At 35.5% G+C, this 19,397-nt stretch overlaps 2 protein-coding genes across 4 annotated transcripts in view; both read left to right on the top strand.

Moving 5' to 3' along the window:
* Positions 1,168–2,467, top strand: LOC104779075 (cytochrome P450 705A20-like). Its single transcript, XM_010503468.1, has 3 exons — positions 1,168–1,232; positions 1,331–1,733; positions 1,883–2,467. The coding sequence occupies exons 1-3, from the start codon at positions 1,168–1,170 to the stop codon at positions 2,465–2,467; spliced, it is 1,053 nt and encodes a 350-aa protein (XP_010501770.1).
* LOC104777400 (probable S-adenosylmethionine carrier 2, chloroplastic) overlaps positions 16,785–19,397 on the top strand; it is a 10,321-nt gene continuing 7,708 nt past the window's right edge. The window contains exons 1-12 of one of the 3 annotated variants that reach the window (XM_010501646.2): positions 16,785–16,865; positions 16,950–17,004; positions 17,277–17,378; positions 17,495–17,577; positions 17,675–17,751; positions 17,851–17,941; positions 18,164–18,217; positions 18,299–18,394; positions 18,551–18,640; positions 18,728–18,841; positions 18,960–19,040; positions 19,139–19,269. In XM_010501646.2, coding sequence (XP_010499948.1) covers positions 16,950–17,004; positions 17,277–17,378; positions 17,495–17,577; positions 17,675–17,751; positions 17,851–17,941; positions 18,164–18,217; positions 18,299–18,394; positions 18,551–18,640; positions 18,728–18,841; positions 18,960–19,040; positions 19,139–19,252 — 957 coding nt within the window. In that variant the 5' untranslated portion in view covers positions 16,785–16,865 and the 3' untranslated portion in view covers positions 19,253–19,269. The remainder of the gene's footprint in view (positions 16,866–16,949; positions 17,005–17,276; positions 17,379–17,494; positions 17,578–17,674; positions 17,752–17,850; positions 17,942–18,163; positions 18,218–18,298; positions 18,395–18,550; positions 18,641–18,727; positions 18,842–18,959; positions 19,041–19,138; positions 19,270–19,397) is intronic. The other 2 variants (XM_010501645.2, XM_010501647.2) reach the window with 2 other exon arrangements.

Raw genomic sequence — 19,397 nt, 5'->3', positions numbered from 1 at the left:
CGACGTTTCGTATTTCCAGAGAAAATGATGACATGGAATGCTGACATGGATGATGTGTCCGAAGTGGCAAGTCAGCCACCAAACGAACATGTAAATCAGCCAAATTAAATCAGCCATCAAACAAGATTATAACTCAGCCGCAACATGAATACTATTACAGTAATTAAAAAGCAAAAAAATGTCTGCCAAATTCAGCCGCTTAATCAACTGAAAATTTGTAACTCAGCCGTATCGTTTAATAAGTCAGCCCTAACTGAATGATATTTTAGTAATTAATGTTTTGCTACTAAGTCAGCTGTAAAATGGCTGAATTGTCCGATAAGTCGGCTTATGACGGCTGAGTTATAGTGTTTAACCATAACTCAGCCGTAACGACATCTCATAAGTCAGCAGTTGTTCATAACTCAGCCAGCCGAAAAAGTTAATTCAGACGTGTCGTAGTGATAACTCAGCCAAAATTTTGACAACTCAATCATCGGGTGAAAACTCAGCCGTAAGGACGGCTGAGTTATAGATTTCATTAAGTCAGCCGTTACGCTTGGCTGAGTTATACTCTAAGTCAGCCGTCCGCTCTTACTCAAATGTTTTTTCCATAAATCATCCCCAACATACCATAACTCAGCCGTTATTACCTCTAAAACGCGTTACAGCTGAGTTATTTAATACACGTCAGTGATTTCTGACGTGGCGTCTGATATGGCAATGACATTTTTGTAATTACGTTTTTTCCTGTAACATAAAACAAGAAAATGCTGGGTATTTTGAAAATACCCGAAATATCCTAATAATAAAAAAAGATTTGTTGGTTCTAGTAATATTACCTAATTTGGAGTACATTTGAATAAATCTCCCTGTAAAATATTTACAAAATTTTTAGAAACAAGGAAAATTATCTAAAACATCAATCTACCAGGAAATACCATAACTAACTACAAACTTGTGATGGGTCCATCCTATGAATGGATCATTTGCTTATCTCCACTCCAGTTTCTTATTGTCCATATAGAACCTTAGATGTCACACCTTGGGCAATGAACTCTGTTACTAAAAATAATATATTGAACTACAATATTAATTGTTTACGATTGTCTCTACTACCAACCTAGGATCATTAATTAAAATATGACTTTGAGCGCTCCATTCATATCTTCATGTGGTGTCCGTATAATGGAGGTGTCTCTCTTGTTCGGACCAGAAACCTTCAGCGGCGCTCCCTTTGGAGACTATTACAAGTTCATGAAAAAGCTCTTGGTCATGAACCTGGTTGGCATGCAGGCGTTGGAAAATTCATGAGCTAGCCGTGCATTTTCTTGGAGAATTCATGAGCTAGCCGTGCAGTTGCGCTGGAGCAATTTTATGTGAACTTGCTTGATAAAGCAAGAAAGAATGAGAGCATTGACATCCATAAAGAAACATCGAAGCTGAATAACAACAATGTTTGCAAGATGCTTATGGGAAGGACGTGTTCAGAGGAGAACGGTGAGGCTGGGAGAGTCAGGGACTCCGTGAACAAGATAAGTGGCTTGCTGAGGAAGATTTTATTGGCAAACATGTTACGTGAGCCGCTCAAAAAGCTTCGGATTTCGCTGTTCGAAAAGGAGATAACAAGCGCTTCCAACGAATTCAACGAACTGCTAGAGAGAAATCTCCTGGAACATGAAGAGAGACCAAAGGATCAACAGCAAGCTATGGACCGACGTCTTATTAGCAGCTTGTCGAGACGAAAATGCAGAGTATAAGATCACTAGGAAGCACATCAAGATGTTGTTTGTAGTAATATTTCGTTTCATAATCCTTTGCGGTACGATAATATCGAAATAAATTTCATACACTGTATATAGATATTTTCCTGACTTAAAGAATCGTTGGGTTGCAACTGTAGGAGCTATTCCTTGCTGGCACTGATACCTCTTCGCAAACAATACAATGGGCGATGGCTGAGATCATCAACAAACCTAGTATTTTTGAGAGGTTGAGACAAGAAACGAATCTACCGAGATTACTATATTTGCAAGCTGTGGTTAAGGAAACACTAAGACTGCACCAACCAGCGCCTCTCCTAATAAGAAAGTTCGAAGAGAGATGCAAGGTTGGAGGGTTTTGCATACCAGAGAACACAACACTTGTTGTGAATATTTACGCTCTGATGAGAGATCAGAACTACTGGGAAGATCCCGACGAATTTAAGCCAAAGAGGTTTTTAGTTTCTGGGCGAGAAGAAGAGGGAGAGAGAGCATTAACGTTCCTTCCTTTTGGAAGCGGAAGGAGAGGTTGTCCTGCTGTAAATACGGGATACATCTTTGTTGGAAATGCGTTTGGAGTGATGGTGCAATGCTTTGACTGGAGAATCAAAGGATATAAAGTTGTTAACTTGCAAGACACGGTTGCAGGAATGACCTTGACCATGGCTCATCCCCCAAGCTTCACCCCTCTTCCTCGAATTGATCCTCTAAACTTAAATCTTTAGATTCCAAATCTTGTACCTTTGAGAGATTGTTGATTCGGGCAATAAAGGAGGCTTTCTTCCAATTTCGAAATTAAATGACTTTTTTTTATTACTCTGTTCTTGGTTTAATCAATAAAGTAAGGTTTCTTCAAAAAAAATTTGATCTCTGCAAAATATAGAATAAATCTTAATGTATTTTTCCTCTGCTCTTCACATATAAAAAAGAATTTAGTAAACTATAGTGAGTGAGAGTGAGAAGAAGGTGTACTAAATATATAAATTTGCGTCATTGTATTGATCATCATAATTTGATAAGTTCATCATCTGCATCAAGAACCCAAGCCGAGTATTTCTCTTTTACTTATCAGGTTAAATGTAACATCCGCGAACCGAAATCCCAGTTTAGGGGATGCATCAGCCGATGCCTGGTCGATTTGTGCGGTTCGAGTTGAGTAAAACGCTGCGTTTGGGTTAGGGAAAACCCTTGACTCGAGTTTTTGTCTCATTAGTGGTGTTTAGTCACTTTTGAGAGAAAAGGAAGAGAGAAAAGTTTTCTTAAGTGTTCTTGAGGATTTTGGGGTGATTTCAGACAGTTCCTGTAGAGATCTGTAACTGGGATCGCTGTATGAGCTTCCTAGGAGCGTTGTTTTGCTTGTTTGAGGTTCAGAATCTTCTTGGCAAAGGTAAGTGCATGACCATGACCTATCTTAGCTGGAGATTTCTCTGATCTGCTTGTTTATGTGTGTTTGTGGCTTGTTAGAATGTTAGTTAAGGCTTTGTGAGGCTTTCTTGTGGCTTGGGATCAGGTTTAACGTTTGTAGGAACGAAGATCCGGCGAGAAGCTTCAGGGAAAACGATGCTCGGCATGTGCGTCAGTCGATGCACTTTGTGTGTCGGTCGACACAATGCGAGGACAGCGCAAATTGACCTAGGAGCATCGGTCGATGCCATGTGGAGGCGTCGGTCGATGCAATTAGGGATTTCGTACTATGTCGAGCATGCGTTGGTCGATGCAATGTGTGTTTCGGTCGATGCAAGTGAATCTTGTGTCGGTCGATGCAACCCCAGTTGGTGTCGGTCTATGCATGGGTTGGTGTCAGTCGATGCAGAGTCCTGGTTTCTTATTGTTTGGTTATTGATTGTTGGTTGATGATTAGAGATGTCTCTATTGCTTGTGTGTATAGTCTAGTAGATGGGAGGATTGCTTTATTGAGTGTTTATAAAATACTCATGCATTGCAATTTGTGTTTGTGGTGTAGGTAAAGACAAAGTGTGATCGTGGAATCAAGACAATGAAGAGGAGGATGTTCTAGTGTCTCATTGGTGGTTGTCTGGTTATGCTTGGTTGCTAGAGTTGAGTCATTAGAACATTTTTTAGGATTGCTGGTTCTTTGATTCATGTGGTTTGATTATTTATTATGAATTAAAACCGGTTATTGAATATTGGTTATTTTTTATTGGATATTTATTGGATATTGGTATTGTTTATTATTTCCGCTGTTTGGTGTGATTGTGGTTAGGTGGTTAGTAGGTATGGGACCACTAGTTGTAGAGTATTCATTATTATTATTTATATATTTATTATTTAAAACAAAAAAACGGGTCGGCTCGTGGTAAGATTGACAGTGTCTCAGACCTTTGATGCTATTTGGGTCATTGTGGACCGGTTGACTAAGTCGGTACATTTTCTGGCCATTAAGAGGACGGATGGAGCAACGGTCTTGGTTGAGAAGTATGTGAAGGAGATAGTCAAGTTTCATGGGGTGCCAGCGAATGTTGTGTCTGATAGGGATTCTAAGTTCACTTCGGTGTTCTGGAGAGCATCTCAGGCAGAGATGGGCACTAAGGTGCATATAAGTATAGCTTATCATCCCCACACAGATGGATAGTCAGAGAGGACGATCGAGACGCTGGAGGATTTGTTGAGGATGTGTGTGTTGGATTGGGGTGGCTATTGGGCAGATCATTTGAACCTGATAGAGTTTGCTTAGAACAACAATTATAAGGCGAGCATTGGGATGGCTCTTTATGAGGCTTTATATGGGAGGCCATGTCGTACACCATTATGCTGGACTCAGGTGGGGGAGATGAGCATGTATGGTGCTAGTTTTGTTCAGGAGACCTCTAAGAAGATTTGAGTTCTCAAGCTGAACATGAAGGAAGCTCAGGATATGCAGATGAGTTATGCCGATAAGAGGAGGAGAGATCTTGATTTTCAGTTAGGAGACAGAGATTACCTCAAGATGGTCATTTTGCGGGGTCCGAACATGTCATTGACAGAGACTAAGTTGAGTCTAAGGTATATGGGTCCGTTCAGAGTGATTGAGCGGGTGGGACCAGTAGCATATAGGCTGGAGTTGCCTGAGTTTATGCGTGCGTTCCACAAGGTTTTCCATGTGTCTATGTTGCGGAAGTGTTTCTATGAGGATGATCAGTTGTTGGCTAAGATTCCTGAGGATCTTCAGCCTAACATGACTTTGGAGACGAGACCAGTGAGGGTTCTTGAGAGGAGGATCAAAGAACTTCGGAAGAAGAAGGTTCCTTTGATGAGAGACCTTTGAGACTGTGATGGTGTTGAGGAGCAGACTTGGGAGCCAAAGGCGAGGATGAAGGCAATGTTTAAGAAGTGGTATGAGAAGCAAGCTGCGACTTGAGCTTGTCTAGCCTTGTCCCAGTTTTAGTCCGTGGCTGGAGCGGAAATGGAGTATTCCAGCCCATCTCTCTTGTTTACTTGGTCGCTTAGGGGTGGTTGGTTTACTACTAAGTAACAAGATGAGGTGGTGTTCGCAGTACGAAATTTCCGTGAGGCGGTGGTTTAAGGGAAAGTTTCCTGAAATACAAGTTTCTAAAAGTGGAAAGTTCTAAAAATGGAAAGTTTTATGTGAGTTATAATTTGTCCATTTTTAGGGGTTGTGAGCCTTGGAGGGGCTTGTATGGCCTTTGTGGCGGACTTTTGAGTCATGGTGCCCGTGTGTGGCGGTCTTTTGAGACATTGTGCGGCCTTTGTGGCGGGTTGTTTAGCTAATTATGTGGCCTTTGTGGTGGGCTGTTTAGCCAATATGTCTGTTTAGGCAGTCCTCCGGGATGTGTGGTCTTCGTGATGGTCCTTCGAGACGTGTGGTCTGTTGAGGCAGTCCTTCGGGATGAGTGGTCTTTGTAACGGTCCTTTGAGATGTATGGTCTTCGTGACGGTCCTTCGGGACAAGTGGTCTTCGTGACGGTCCTTCGGGATAAGTGGTCTTTGTGACGGTCCTTCAGGACGAGTGGTATTCGTGACGGTCCTTTGGGACAAGTGGTCTTTGTTACGGTCATGTTGAAGACATTTGTTTGGCCTTGGTGGTGGTCATGTTTAGGACATTTGTTTGGCCTTTGTGACGGTCCTATTTAGGACATATGTTTGGCCTTCGTGGCGGCCCTAGTGGCATTTATATGATCCTTGTGTGATCATGAGGTATACCAGTGGGGATATGTGGTTGGTAGGACATTGTGTTGTTTTACGTGAGCCACGGGAAGGAAACCTGGTTAGGGATAGGACTCAGACGTGTTCAGAATTGTTTGCTCGCGACTCTTGGGGAACATTAGTTCTCATAGTACAGCCATATTCTGAGACTTCGTGGCTTGAGAGTATGATTGATATATCGACTTCGGATGACGATCCGGGGGCGCGATGTAAGGTGGCAACCCGAGAGAAGAATATTGTACTTCTTTATATATATGGCATGCGGGCTTAGGTTTGATTATGGCATGCAAGCTTAGGTCTGATGAGGAGCCAATAATAACTTAAGTTTAAGGCCTGTAAAGGAAAGTCCAAAAGTCGAGAGCAAATAATGCCTGGAACGTGAGTCTATAGCCTAGAGGTGACCTTCGTGGATCGGTCGGAGGAGATGTGGGCCGTGGAGACCGTGGCACGGGAAGTCCTTGACTGAGGGTTGTTCAAGATTTGAGGACGAATTTCTGTTGGTGAGGGATAATTGTAACAGCCGTGAACCGAAATCCCGGTTTAGTGCATCGGTCGATGCATAGTCAGTTTGTGCAGTTCGAGTTAAGTAAAACGCTGCGATTGGGTTAGGGAAAAACCCTTAACTCGAGTTTTTTTCTTATTAGTCGTGTTTAGCTGCTTTTGAGAGAAAGGAAGAGAGAAAAGTGTTCTCGATGATTTTGGGGGTGATTTGAGGCAGTTTCTGTAGAGATCTGTAGCTAGGATCGTTGTAGGAGCTTCCTAGGAGCGTTGTTTTGCTTGTTTGAGGTTCAAAATCTTCTTGGCAAAGGTAAGTGCATGACCATAGCTTATTTAAGCTGGAGATTACTCTGATCTGCTTGTTTATGTGTTTTGTGGCTTGTTAGAATGTTAGTTAAGGCTTTGTGAGGCTTTCTTGTGGCTTGGGATCGAGTTTGACTTTTGTAGGAACGAAGATCCGGCGAGAAGCTTTAGGGAAAGCGATGCTCGGCATCTGGATCGGTCGATGCACTTTGTGTGTCGGTCGATGCAATGCGAGGACGGCGCAAATTGACCTAGGAGCATCGGTCGATGCCATGTGGAGGCGTCGGTCGATGCAATTAGGGATTTCGTGCTATGTCGAGCATGTGCGTGTCGGTCAATGTAAGTGAATCTTGTGTCGGTTGATACAAGCTTGTGTCGGTCGATGCAACCCCAGTTGGTGTCGGTCGATGCATGGGTTGGTGTCGGTCGATGCAGAGTCATGGTTTGTTGTTGCTTGGTTATTGATTGTTGGTTGATGGTTAAAGATGTCTTTATTGCTTGTGTGTATAGCCCAATAGATGGGAGGATTGCCTTATTGAGTGTTTATAAAATATTCATGCATTGCAATTTGTGTTTGTGGTGCTGGTAAAGGCAAATTGTGATCGTGAAATCAAGGCAATGAAAAGGAGGATGTTCTAGTGTCTCATTTGGTGGTTGTATGGTTATGATAGGTTGCTAGAGTTGAGTTATTAGAACATTGTTTAGGATTGTTGGTTCTTTGATTCATGTGTTTTGATTATTTATTATGAATTAATGCTGGTTATTAACTATTAGTTATTTATTATTGGATATTGGTATTGTTTATTATTTAAACGGTTTGGTGTGATTGTGGTTAGGTGCCTAGTGGGTATGAGACCACTAGTTTTAGAGTGTTTATTATTATTATTTATCTATTTATTATTTATTATTTTAAAAAAATGGGTCGGGTCGTTTCATTAAATTTACATTTTATTTTGTTTCTTAAGTTTTGTTGTGACCATCATAATTTCTCACGATGCATTTGTGGGCAAGTGAGGTATCTGGAAAGAAATTACATGAATGAGGATGGTATAAAGCTTAAAATATCTTATGATTGGAGAGCTTATACAAATGAGAAAAATGTCATTTAAAACATGAACTTTCAAATTTTGGCCATTTAAACCATGCATTTTGTTTTAGGTCATTTAAAACCTCAACTTTCGTTGATTAGCTCTTTTAAACATTAAGTTTCATTGACCAAGCTAAAAAAGACATGATGTTAAATCTTATAATTGAGCAAGTAACAGACGTTAATATTTCGTTAACCACTTTATGTCTATAACATAACGACGTCGTTTTGATGAAATATTTAGTTTGAGAAAATGTCATTTAAACCATGAACTTTTGAATATAGGTCATTTAAACCATGAGTTTTCAAATCTTTGTCATTTAAACCATGAACTTTGTCGAAGGTCATTTAAAACATCAACTTTATTGACTAGGATTTTGTAGACATCAAGTTTTGTTGACCAAGTCAAACTCGACATGACATAAAATATATATGCTAACAAAACAAGTGATATCTGGTGCTTTTAACGTCTTTCTTTTTCGTTTCATACTAATTTTTTGTCGTTTTGTCGTGTTTTTGTCTTTTTGTTTGTGCCTTGAGTCTTTTCTATGTATTCCGACACTACATTGGAGTTTGAAGGATTAATCGCCTTGTTTCAGATCCATATAATTGATCACTTTATTCTAGATCCTAGGTTTTTCTATGCTACACTGGTGATTCTCTTTGTACTTGTGATCTTGATCCTTGAATTTTCCCTTATGATATATTTAATTAATGCATGTTAGCAGACTTAATATCAAGTCTAGTTTGGTTTGATGTCTAAAAATTCATAGTTTAAGAAAGTTGATGCTTTAACTGGCCTTCTACAAAGTTCATGGTTTAAATGACCTAAATTTGAAAGTTTATAATTTGAATGGCCTACACTTAAGACTTCATGGTTTAAATGACATTTTTTAAATTAAAACTTTCATTAAAACAACGTCATTTTATCACTAACGGAATGGTTAACTGTATATTAACGTCTGTTAGTGGCTCAGTTATCGGATATAACGTCATATATATTTTGGCTTGGTCAACGAAACTTAATGTTTAAAAGAAATAGTCTATGAAATCTGATATTTTAAATGACCTACAACAATTTCATATAGTTTAAATGGCCGAAATTTGATACTTTATGCTATAAATGACATTTTTCTCAATACAAAATATATGATATTCACTGATATTACTTGTGGAACTTATGTCGATTTAAAATTAATTTGTATGTTCTTCAAAAAAAACTCATAATTTTTTTTTAATTAGATCAAGCTTAGGTTTATTAACATTTTAGCCAATCTATGATTGTATTTATTCAGTAATTGTATACGTGGAAGAAGACCACCGCAATGAGAGGAACTGAATCAGTGATTTTGGGTGGAAAGTCACGAACTTGTTAATCAATTAAGAAGACTTTATGGAAAGAGGAATAATAATTAAATGGCAGCAACGTTGTTGAATTAATCGTCCAATGCAAATGCTTATCAGCCCACACTGCATATATTTGAATGAAGAGTTGCGAATCACGTTTTTGGTACCCCGACAAAGCGACGATCCAGGATGAGAGGACGAAAACTAATATAATTATTTTTCTAACAAACATAAAATAACATGTTCTTAATATTTTTCACGGTTTATTTTTCTTGCTGTTGAAAGTTTGAGACTAGCTAAATCTTTGACTAAAACCTTCATATTAAATCAGAAATATCCTTTCGGTTTAGGGTTTTTTATCCAATTATGGGTTCCAAAGTTCCAATAATAAGAAAAAGAAAAAAAACGTGTGGAAAGCAGTTAGGATAAGCAGCTCTTTAACATAAACCAAAAAAAGGAACAGTTAGGATCAAAGGAGGAAAAATACACGAGGAAGTAAATGAGCTGTGCATGAGATTTGGAGAAAAAAGACAGAAATTTTGTTGAAATTTTTGCAATTGGCTAATTACAAGGTGGTGGGCTAGTGGTTCTACTCTTGGTGGAAGAGTCAACCTGTTAGTTTAGGTCAGTGATCGATTCTCTCCAAGTGCAGAATTACTCAGCTTTATCCTTTTGGCCACATGGGTATGAGCCTATTGCTTACGGCCCATTTGTATACTTGGGGGACTTTATCCGTGGGATACCCTTCCTCTAGAGAGATTAGTCTCGGACCCCTCCATAGGTCTGGGGATTTACTCTCTGAGTTAACAAAAAAGTTTTGTAATTGGCTTTAACTTCTTCCGTCGTCTCCAATAATTCCAAGAAGATGAGATTGCCTGAATATGAGACAACACGTTGATCGAGCTTGGATTGATCTCTCGGTTGGCAATCTAATGGGAACATTAATTATTAGCAGGAAATGAAGATATTTACGGGTTTTTTTGGAACAATTTTAAAAATATACTAAATTTGTAAAGAAATTTGAAAATTACACTTAATATTATAGTTATTTGAAAACTACACATTTTGAAAGGAAAATGGACAGAAATACCCTTATTATTAAACAATGTTAACAATTAAATTAAAACAATAAATTTATATTTATATTTAAAAAATAAATTACTTTTAAATTTTTTTAAATTCGAAATAAATCATTTAAATAATTTAAAATTATAACGAAAATTATTTATTATATTTTAAATAATGATTACATCAATCAATTAATGATCTTAAAATTTTGAATAAAAAAAAGAATTTAAATATTTTTGTTGATATTATTTAGATTTAAATTTATTTTGTTTTAGACTTATTTTATCAATGTTGATTTATTTATAATGTCGACTTTTTGAACAATTGTTTTTTTTTTTACTTTTGTTGACTTAATTATCTTCGTCATCGACTTATATTTAAACAGTTGACTTATGTTATGGTTAGTGAACTTATAACATAGTCAATTTTTTTAACAAGTGACTTATTTTTTTGTTCATCGATTTATATTTGTTATCTATTGATTTGTTTATTTATTATTGACTTATTACATTCTACATTAATTTATTAATAAGGTCGATATTTTGAATGGTTGACTTAAGTTTAATTTTTGTCGACTTATTTATTATTCCATCGATTTATTTTAAAATTGTCAACTCTTTTTTTGTTTGATTGTTTTTTTACATAGTCGACTTTTGATGATGTTGACTTATTTGTTGTGTTTGTTGACTTATATTTTTTTCCCGTCGATTTGTTTGGTCTTAATAGACTTATTTCATTTTAAGTTGATTTATTAATATGATTGACTTTTTGAACTGTCGACTTATATTTTAGTCTTGCAGATTTATGTTTTTTCTTTGTTGACTTATATTAAAAAGTCGATTTATTCTTTTATTAAATGATTTGTTACATAGTCGATTTTTTGAACTGTTGATTTATTTTGTAAAAGCTCACAATTTTTATTTTATTTTATTAAAGTTAACTTTTTTCAAAACAAATTAAAATATGTAATTATTAAAATTAAAATATATAATAATTCTAATTAATTTTATTTTGATTTTTATTTAATAAAAATTTAAAATTAAATTACTAAATAATACCAGATTTTTATATAAGAAATAATACCACGATCTAGAAGATTTAATAACAATAGAATTTAGTTTTTTTAATTAATTTATAAATACTATTTTATTGGAAACTGCATTTCGAGATTGTATTGTGATTCTACGAAGTTTCTTGTTCACATTATTTCCTTTCCAGTTCTCCACGTAGACGGTAAACTGTGATTCTACGGAGATTCTTGTTTTGGTAAAATGTTAAGTGTGATTCTTCGAAATTAAAAAAAAAAAATTATTTGACTGCCACTAATTTGAGTTTTGCAATTAACGTTTTTGCAGAAAAATGCTTCAAGATGATGATGGTGCTATGTCTTGTTCGAAGAATGAGTTGTTAGGAGAAGATGTGGTAGATGATGATGATGATGATGATGATGATGATGATAAGTTTAGTGGTATCGGTAATAGTTTTGAGTATGATACCACTAATGGTTCTGATGAAGATTACGACGCTCTGCAGGAAGAAACTTCAAAATTGAAAATGGAATCAAGTCAATTAACCATTCATGTGGGTCAAGAATTTAAGAGTAAGAGAAAGCTGCAATGGAGGCTGAATATGCTTAAACTAGAAGAAGACTTCCACTTTCGAGTTTACAAGTCATAGCCATCTATTCTTGAGGTTAAGTGTACTGGTGATAAAAGCTGCAAATGGATGGTAAGAGCATCAAAAATAGACTCCACTTCTGAACGTTTGTTCTTCAATCATACTGTAAGATAGTCCTTTGTTCTCCATCAACCCAAGTCGTCTCCAAAAATGAGGGTCATCATCGGCATCCATATCCTCTTGGTTCTCAGCATCCATATCCTCTTGTTTCTCAGCATCCATCAACCCTAGTCGTCTAAAAAACTGAGGGCCACCCTCAACATCGATATTCTCTAGAGGATAAGGTTCACAATTTAGCCCAGTAATTATCTTAAACTCTTTCAAAGAAAACCTCATTGCTTGTCCACCACAAAGAGTCCAAAACTCATACTTCTTCTTTGTCACAAGCTGATTCACTAGAAGCTCATGCACTATTCTAGCTGACCACAAGAATTTACTATCGTAGAATCTTAGAAGAACTCCTAATGGACCATTTCTGATTTTATCTAGATCATCTGATGGGATTTGGTTTGACAATACAGGTAGGTTGTCCAATCCTGAATGGTATGTGAAGCTTCTTGTGAATTCAGGTTCTGTCCCATGTGTAAACAACCGCATAGGCAGTGATCCTGGTGCATCTGTTCTTGAAGCTGTCATGATTTATCACCTGCTTGATTGAACAAAAGCATGATCTATCTAACTGAACAAATTCTATTTATACATATATATATATTGAAATTCACCTTTGTGTCGAGATGATAGAGCTTGTTGACTTTGAACGGAGGTTCTGAGCAGTCCGATGGTGGTTCAAATTAAGCACAATTCAACCACTTTCTCCACACCTATTTATTATACAGTATTCAGTTAGAAAACAAACTATATGCTCAATGGCTATCAACTGTGTCGTTTGGAGTTTGCAATAGAGAATTGAAAAGAGGAGATATTTTAAGAGATAATAAAAGTGTGAAAAGACATAAAATTGACATGAGATGAAACTAACGTAGTCGATGGAGAGGGCACAAACCCAATTAAAACCCAGAATTAGAACACAACCCCAATTAAAACCCATACATGATTTATCACTTGCTTTAAATACAAATATATGAGATGAAACTAACCACGGTGGAAAACTTAGTCGGAGAGGGAACAAAGTGAGAGCCGGCGACGGGAAGAAGAATATATAAATTTGATTTTGTCATTTTTGTATTGTTTAGGTTTTATAAAACCACCTTTTATTTTTTTATCTGAATTTTAATTTTCTTTATTGATTAATATTTTCCATAATAAACTACTTCATCATTATCAAAAAAAATTAAATATCTAAACTATAAACAGTGATTTTAAAAAATAATTTCTAAAAATAAATGTTTTAAGAAATAATTTTTTCAAATAAATTAATTTAATTAATTTGTATTTAGTTTAATTTAAGTTGTAACTGAGGACAAAATAGTCATTTAGTTCAACCCATAAGATACTTTTCAAAGATTTAAAAGATTTGGTATAGAGTTCAAATTTCCTATTAAGTTTGAGGTGTGTATTCAAATTTTTTCGCTTTTTTTTTGTCCTAAACATATATAGACTAAGACCAAACTGCCTTTAAGCTCGTTCAATCTTAAATCTCGTGTGATATACAGTTTTATTTACGTAAATATAAAATAATAGTACTTGTATTTTCGTGTCTAAAGCCTAAAGGGATACGAAATACAATATATAATTTTTATGTCATCATACAAGGAACAGAATATATATAAAGTCTTTAAACATCATTAGTTTTGTTACTTTAGCCCAAAAACGTATACGATTTCGGCACGACTGTTCGCGTCCTTACGTACGTACGTAATCTATTGGGACCGGCGTTTGATCGCAATTAAAACCTTTGATTTTTTGTTCGTGGCAAGTTAATGTCTCCACCGGCAAGAATTAGAAACCCATGATGGCTAGAATATTTGGAGCTGCAAAATAATTGAAAATATCATATTTTTTTTGTTGACTTCTTTTTTTTTTGTTTCCTTCCAATATCTTTCATTAATCAGTAAGGTATTACAACAGTTACATAGCAAATACAAAACTTCACAAAACAATTTATTACATAAGCAGAAATATGTGCCATATACTGAAGATAGCAAAACATGAAAAAAAGAATTTGACGATGCTTAGTTGTTCCATAAGCCTTACTCGCTATCATGTTATTAAACATGTTATGTCCCTTCTTCATCAGCCATCTTACTTCAAAGTGATATGTATGCCTTATTGACATTCTTTGTTTGAAACTCCACGTCACATAGAAAAAACCCGTTGCTTCTGGAAAAAGTTTTGAAATACCGACAATCCGATACCAATTATCCTTATATATATCTATACCATGTTTAGCCACTTTAGAAACACAAATGGACATCATCTCTCGACAAACTATGATTCTCCTCTTTTGCTTTATCCTATCATGTTTTTATATCCTCATCACCTCAAGATCCCGACAAAGCCTTCGTCAAGTATCGGCGACACCTCCGGGACCTCCACGGTTACCCTTCATCGGAAACATTCATCTTGTCGGAAAGAACCCACATCGCTCATTCGCAGATCTCTCAAAAAAATATGGACCAGTCATGAGTCTTTAGCTTGGAATTTTAAACTCAGTGGTCATAAAATCAGTGGTCTTAAGCTTGGATACTAAGAACACATGATCAAGTCTTGTCTGCCCGGTACGTAAATGCAGCTGTACAATCCATCAATCATCATGACTTCTCCGTTGCCTGGCTACATCCGACGTCTACTCGTTGGACGTAACTAAATTTGATTTGTTTTTATTACAGATAACCGGGTTGTTATATAACCGGTTTAGTTGGTTTAGTTTAGATGATTATATGATTGTATATATAAACACCTACTGTAACCATCAGCTAATTAATGAGAATTGTTTTCTGTTTCGTTCATCTCAACTGAATCTTAATAGTTTTCTTCTATTATTTCTCTTTTTAGTAACTAGGAAGTTCCAGATCGATAAACATGATGATCTTTGGAACCCTATAGCTTTGGAAAAAAAAACAATAGCTTTGAAAAAAAACAAATTTTAAAATTAAAGTGGTTTAAGCTAATAGCGCTTGAGCTTTTATTAATGGTTACAGATCATGGTTTCTATTTATATAATGCTTTTCAGGATGTTGAGGAAAATATCCGTGACTCAGATATTTTCACCACAACGTATCGAAGCCACCAAAGCTATGAGGATGAAGAGGGCGCAAGAACTTGTGAACTTCATAAGTGAAAGCAGTGAGCTGTGTAATAGTATCAAACAGTAAATCAAAGAAAGAAAAAGTTTGGCTGAATTGAATGACCGAATGTCAGAATCATTGTTATTGGTAATTTAGTCAAAATCAGGCTTTTTGCCAGAAAAAAAAGAAGAAGAAGAAGTTAAAGTCAAGCTTTTATCAAAAGGTTTGTTTTATATGATTGCCATTTTTTTTACTTGTATTGTTTTTAAAACTTTCATTTCAATTTCTTTTGAAAAATTTTCATCACATTTTCCTTTCAAAATATCATTCCAATTTCCATCAAAATTTGTTCATACCATTTTCCTAAAAAAACATATCATACGAATTTCCTACGAAATTAATAAACAATACTCTATCTCTTTCACAAAGAGTATTATTCTAATATTTTTCACACAAATTTAGAAAATAAACAAATGTTATTTTTATCTTTCATTTAATACACTACATATTACCCTATATCTAATTAATATGCTGAAATAATAGAGACAAAAAAGAGATATTTAGTCTTAAAAACTACATTAAAAATATAAAACGATACTTTTTATGAAACAATTTTAAAATGACAATCATTGTGAAACATATTGAACAGTATAATTAATTTGCTTTTAGCCACCATATTAATTTGAAAAACCAAATACTTTTTAAAAAAAAATCATTGATAATTAATCCGAATAATATATAAAAAAATCAAATTATCAGTTTTTATAAACTGTTTTCATTTAATAGAATATAATTCTAGTGTTAAAGAAAAAAAGAAAAAGGAAATACAGTTTTTTTTTTAATTTTATTTACTCTGATATAGATCTCTTATATAATGTTCAAAACCATATGAAAAGTACTACTATTAATTTATTTGTTTTCGAGTGGAATAATACCAATACATTTGAGTGGAGTATTACATCTCACACGCATACTTATTTATCCCTACAGGAACATCTGTCATCAGTACAAAAGCCACTACCATGATTTTGTATTAGACAAAAACGATGACAAGCTATTTCCCCTCTATGAATACACATAGTTCCATCGTAGCATGTAAGCGGCCCAAGTCCATAACCTGTTTATTTAACAAATAGTCATTAAAACATTAATTAACAAAGAACAAAAATAATGTTCATAATCAAAATTGAGTAAAACAAAATACCTGGACTATGAGCGATTGTGGTACTACAATGAATAGAAAATATAATGAAGAGGATAGTGATAAAAAATCCGACTAAAGTTTTCATTGTGATAGCCATTTTTTTTGTTTTTTAGTGAGTTTTTCTTTACTAGACTGATTATATATGAACAACACAACTATATTATATATATATATATATAGAAATAGATAGTATTTATTTCTGATTAATTAGTATTATTTTCTTACCTTATTTTTTTTTCTGGTCAAAAAGAACACTATCTTTCAATTTATTTCGTAGAAGATTTGTAGTAAAAAAGAAAAAAAAATCTTATCTTAATTAAGTTTCGAATATTTGTGATATGATATCTTTTTTATACATAATTTAATATATATATCTACAGTATATGTGAAATTTAACTCTAAAATTTCTAAAACACCCAAAAAATTGGGTTGACCGGTCGAACCGGCCAATCCGGTTCGATTTTCTTTTCAGATGAAAAGGTTTATGCCTTTACGACGAAAGCTCTGTGAATTTTGTTGCTCTACCCTCCTCGCTTTACTCTCTCACACTTTGGTAGTTTGGTTAGATCTTCGTCTTCTAATTTAACGTATGATTTATCAATCTGCTTCTCAATTTGTGATCTTCTTCTTCAGCTTCATTTTGACTATTTTGTTTCTTCTAATGGTTATAGATGGACAGTGACACTGTTTCCAGTAGCGTAGATCATTCTCGGACAGCTATGCCTGGTAAAAGTTTCTACCTTTGAAATCAACCATTGTTCCAGTAAATCTCTCACTCTATGATCGATTTAGTAACATTTAGTGTTAAAAAGGTTGGATTTTTTTTGGAGACATTGTTGTTTTGAAACTTCTTCATAAACCCCCTTTTTGTATTTGTGGTTATCATCACAAATTCACAACATTGCATCCAAAGAAAAATATTGAAACTTGATATTTAAAGCAAATCAATTTTCATTACATTACACTGTATTGATTGGTCATGTTTATGTTACTTGTAGAGACATTGGCATTCAATAGTCCTATGAAGAAACAGATCAATGGTTGTAGTTCAATCTGTGTTAGACAAGATGATCCAGGCCGTTTTTTGCGTGTTCTTTATGGTATGGTTGCAAAACACATCTTCATGTGCCTGTGCTTTTATTGATATAGCCAGGTGCTTTTTTCTTCAAGTTAATGCTAGATTGTATATAGAGTAAGAGTTAGATGTTGTTTGCAGAGTCTTTGATAACAGGAGGGTTAGCTGGTGTTGTGGTGGAAGCTGCTCTATACCCAATTGATACAATCAAAACTCGAGTGCAGGTAGTTTCTCCTTAACTTAGTTTGTGTTATGATCCAACATAAGCAAACCGATGCTGGACTTACAGCGACTAAACTATAGTGGGTTGACATGTTTTAGGCAGCTCGGGATGGGGGAAAGATAATATGGAAGGGACTATACTCTGGTCTTGGTGGAAACCTTGTTGGTGTCTTACCGTAAGTATGTAGTCAAAATTGATGAAGGATATGCATACACATTGAAAAATTGTGACTCTTTGCTTCAGATGAACAATGTTTTTTTTTTTAAATGTGTAGTGCTTCGGCTCTATTTTTCGGTGTATATGAACCAACCAAACAGAAGCTTCTGAAGGTTTTACCCGAAAATTTTAGTGCGGTTGCACATTTGGTATGTATTACCCTAAATTCAATTTTAAGTGTTTGTTCGTCTGCTAGAGATAGAGAATTTCCCTTGAAAGTTTCTTATATTTTGGTAGAGAGAAAATGAATACATTAGTCTTGCTACCATTTAGTTTTGAAACTTACTGATCTGAAGCAGAAGACCTTAGAATCTAGTTATGCTATGTTAGAGAAGGATATATGTCTTAGCGAGTTATGTAAACTCAATCAGGCTGCAGGTGCGTTAGGAGGTGCGGTTTCATCTATTGTTCGGGTTCCGACAGAAGTAAGTCTCTTCCTTCTTGTGTCTTTGCTTATTCTTGTGTGTTGGTTTTGAAAATGTATAGGCTAATGGAAACTTTAACAGGTTGTCAAACAGCGAATGCAAACTGGTCAATTTGCTTCGGCCCGTGATGCTGTTCGCCTTATTATAGCCAAAGAGGGCTTTGGAGGCATGTATGCGGTATATCTGTTACTTCTTGATTTATTATTCTAGCGTTTTACTATTTGCTATGTAGCAGGCTCATTTAAGTTTGTAGCTGAATTAATCACATTGTTTAAGATGAACAGACAACAAAAGCTCCATGGATGTTTCAATCATATGTTCCTAAACATGCAGGGTTATGGTTCCTTTTTATTGCGAGATTTGCCTTTTGACGCTCTCCAGTTTTGTGTTTATGAGCAATTACGGATTGGATACAAGTTGGCTGTAAGTTTTTGTTGCTACAATGATACGTGAAGGAACATCCGCTTTTGCAGACTAATGACAGTGAGTTATCCGTATTGTTTAGAACAGGCAAGAAGAGATCTAAATGATCCAGAGAATGCAATGCTTGGTGCTTTTGCTGGTGCTGTCACTGGTGTTTTGACCACTCCTCTTGATGTAATCAAAACCAGATTAATGGTTCAGGTATGTCAAAACGATGAGTACACAAAATACCGAAAGAAGTTCCACTTAGATTCATTTCAGAGGATAGTACGAAGCTCCAGTAATATAGTGCCGACCTTTCTGGTTTGAATTTTGGCAGGGTGCAGGAACTCAGTATAAAGGAGTTGCAGACTGCGTTAAGACGATAATAAGAGAAGAAGGGCCGTCAGCTTTGTGGAAGGTAAACCCAAATTTCTGCTCTTCACCTTTCTATTTTAGGAATACACAATTTCTCATGTTTGTGCAAAGTTGTTGAATAGTTTGAGAATTTGTGTATAGGGAATGGGTCCGAGGGTATTGTGGATAGGTATTGGAGGTTCAATATTCTTCGGTGTTTTGGAAAAGACAAAGCAGATTCTTTCAGAGAGAAGCCAAAAGAGTCACAATTCTTAAACAGTTAGATTCTACATGTGTGTTCTACATCATTCTTGTCTCTTGATGTTTTGATGAATATGAAGTATTTAGATTCTTTACGTATCTTTGCTTGATTCTCTACTTTTTTCTTTCCTAGAAAAATTGTCGTCCTCTTTTGTTTAAT

This window comes from Camelina sativa, chromosome 3 (assembly GCF_000633955.1).
Source record: "Camelina sativa cultivar DH55 chromosome 3, Cs, whole genome shotgun sequence".
Taxonomy (NCBI): Eukaryota; Viridiplantae; Streptophyta; class Magnoliopsida; order Brassicales; family Brassicaceae; genus Camelina; species Camelina sativa.
The sequence above is the reverse complement of the archived record's forward strand: the minus strand, read 5'-3'. Positions and strand labels throughout refer to the sequence as shown.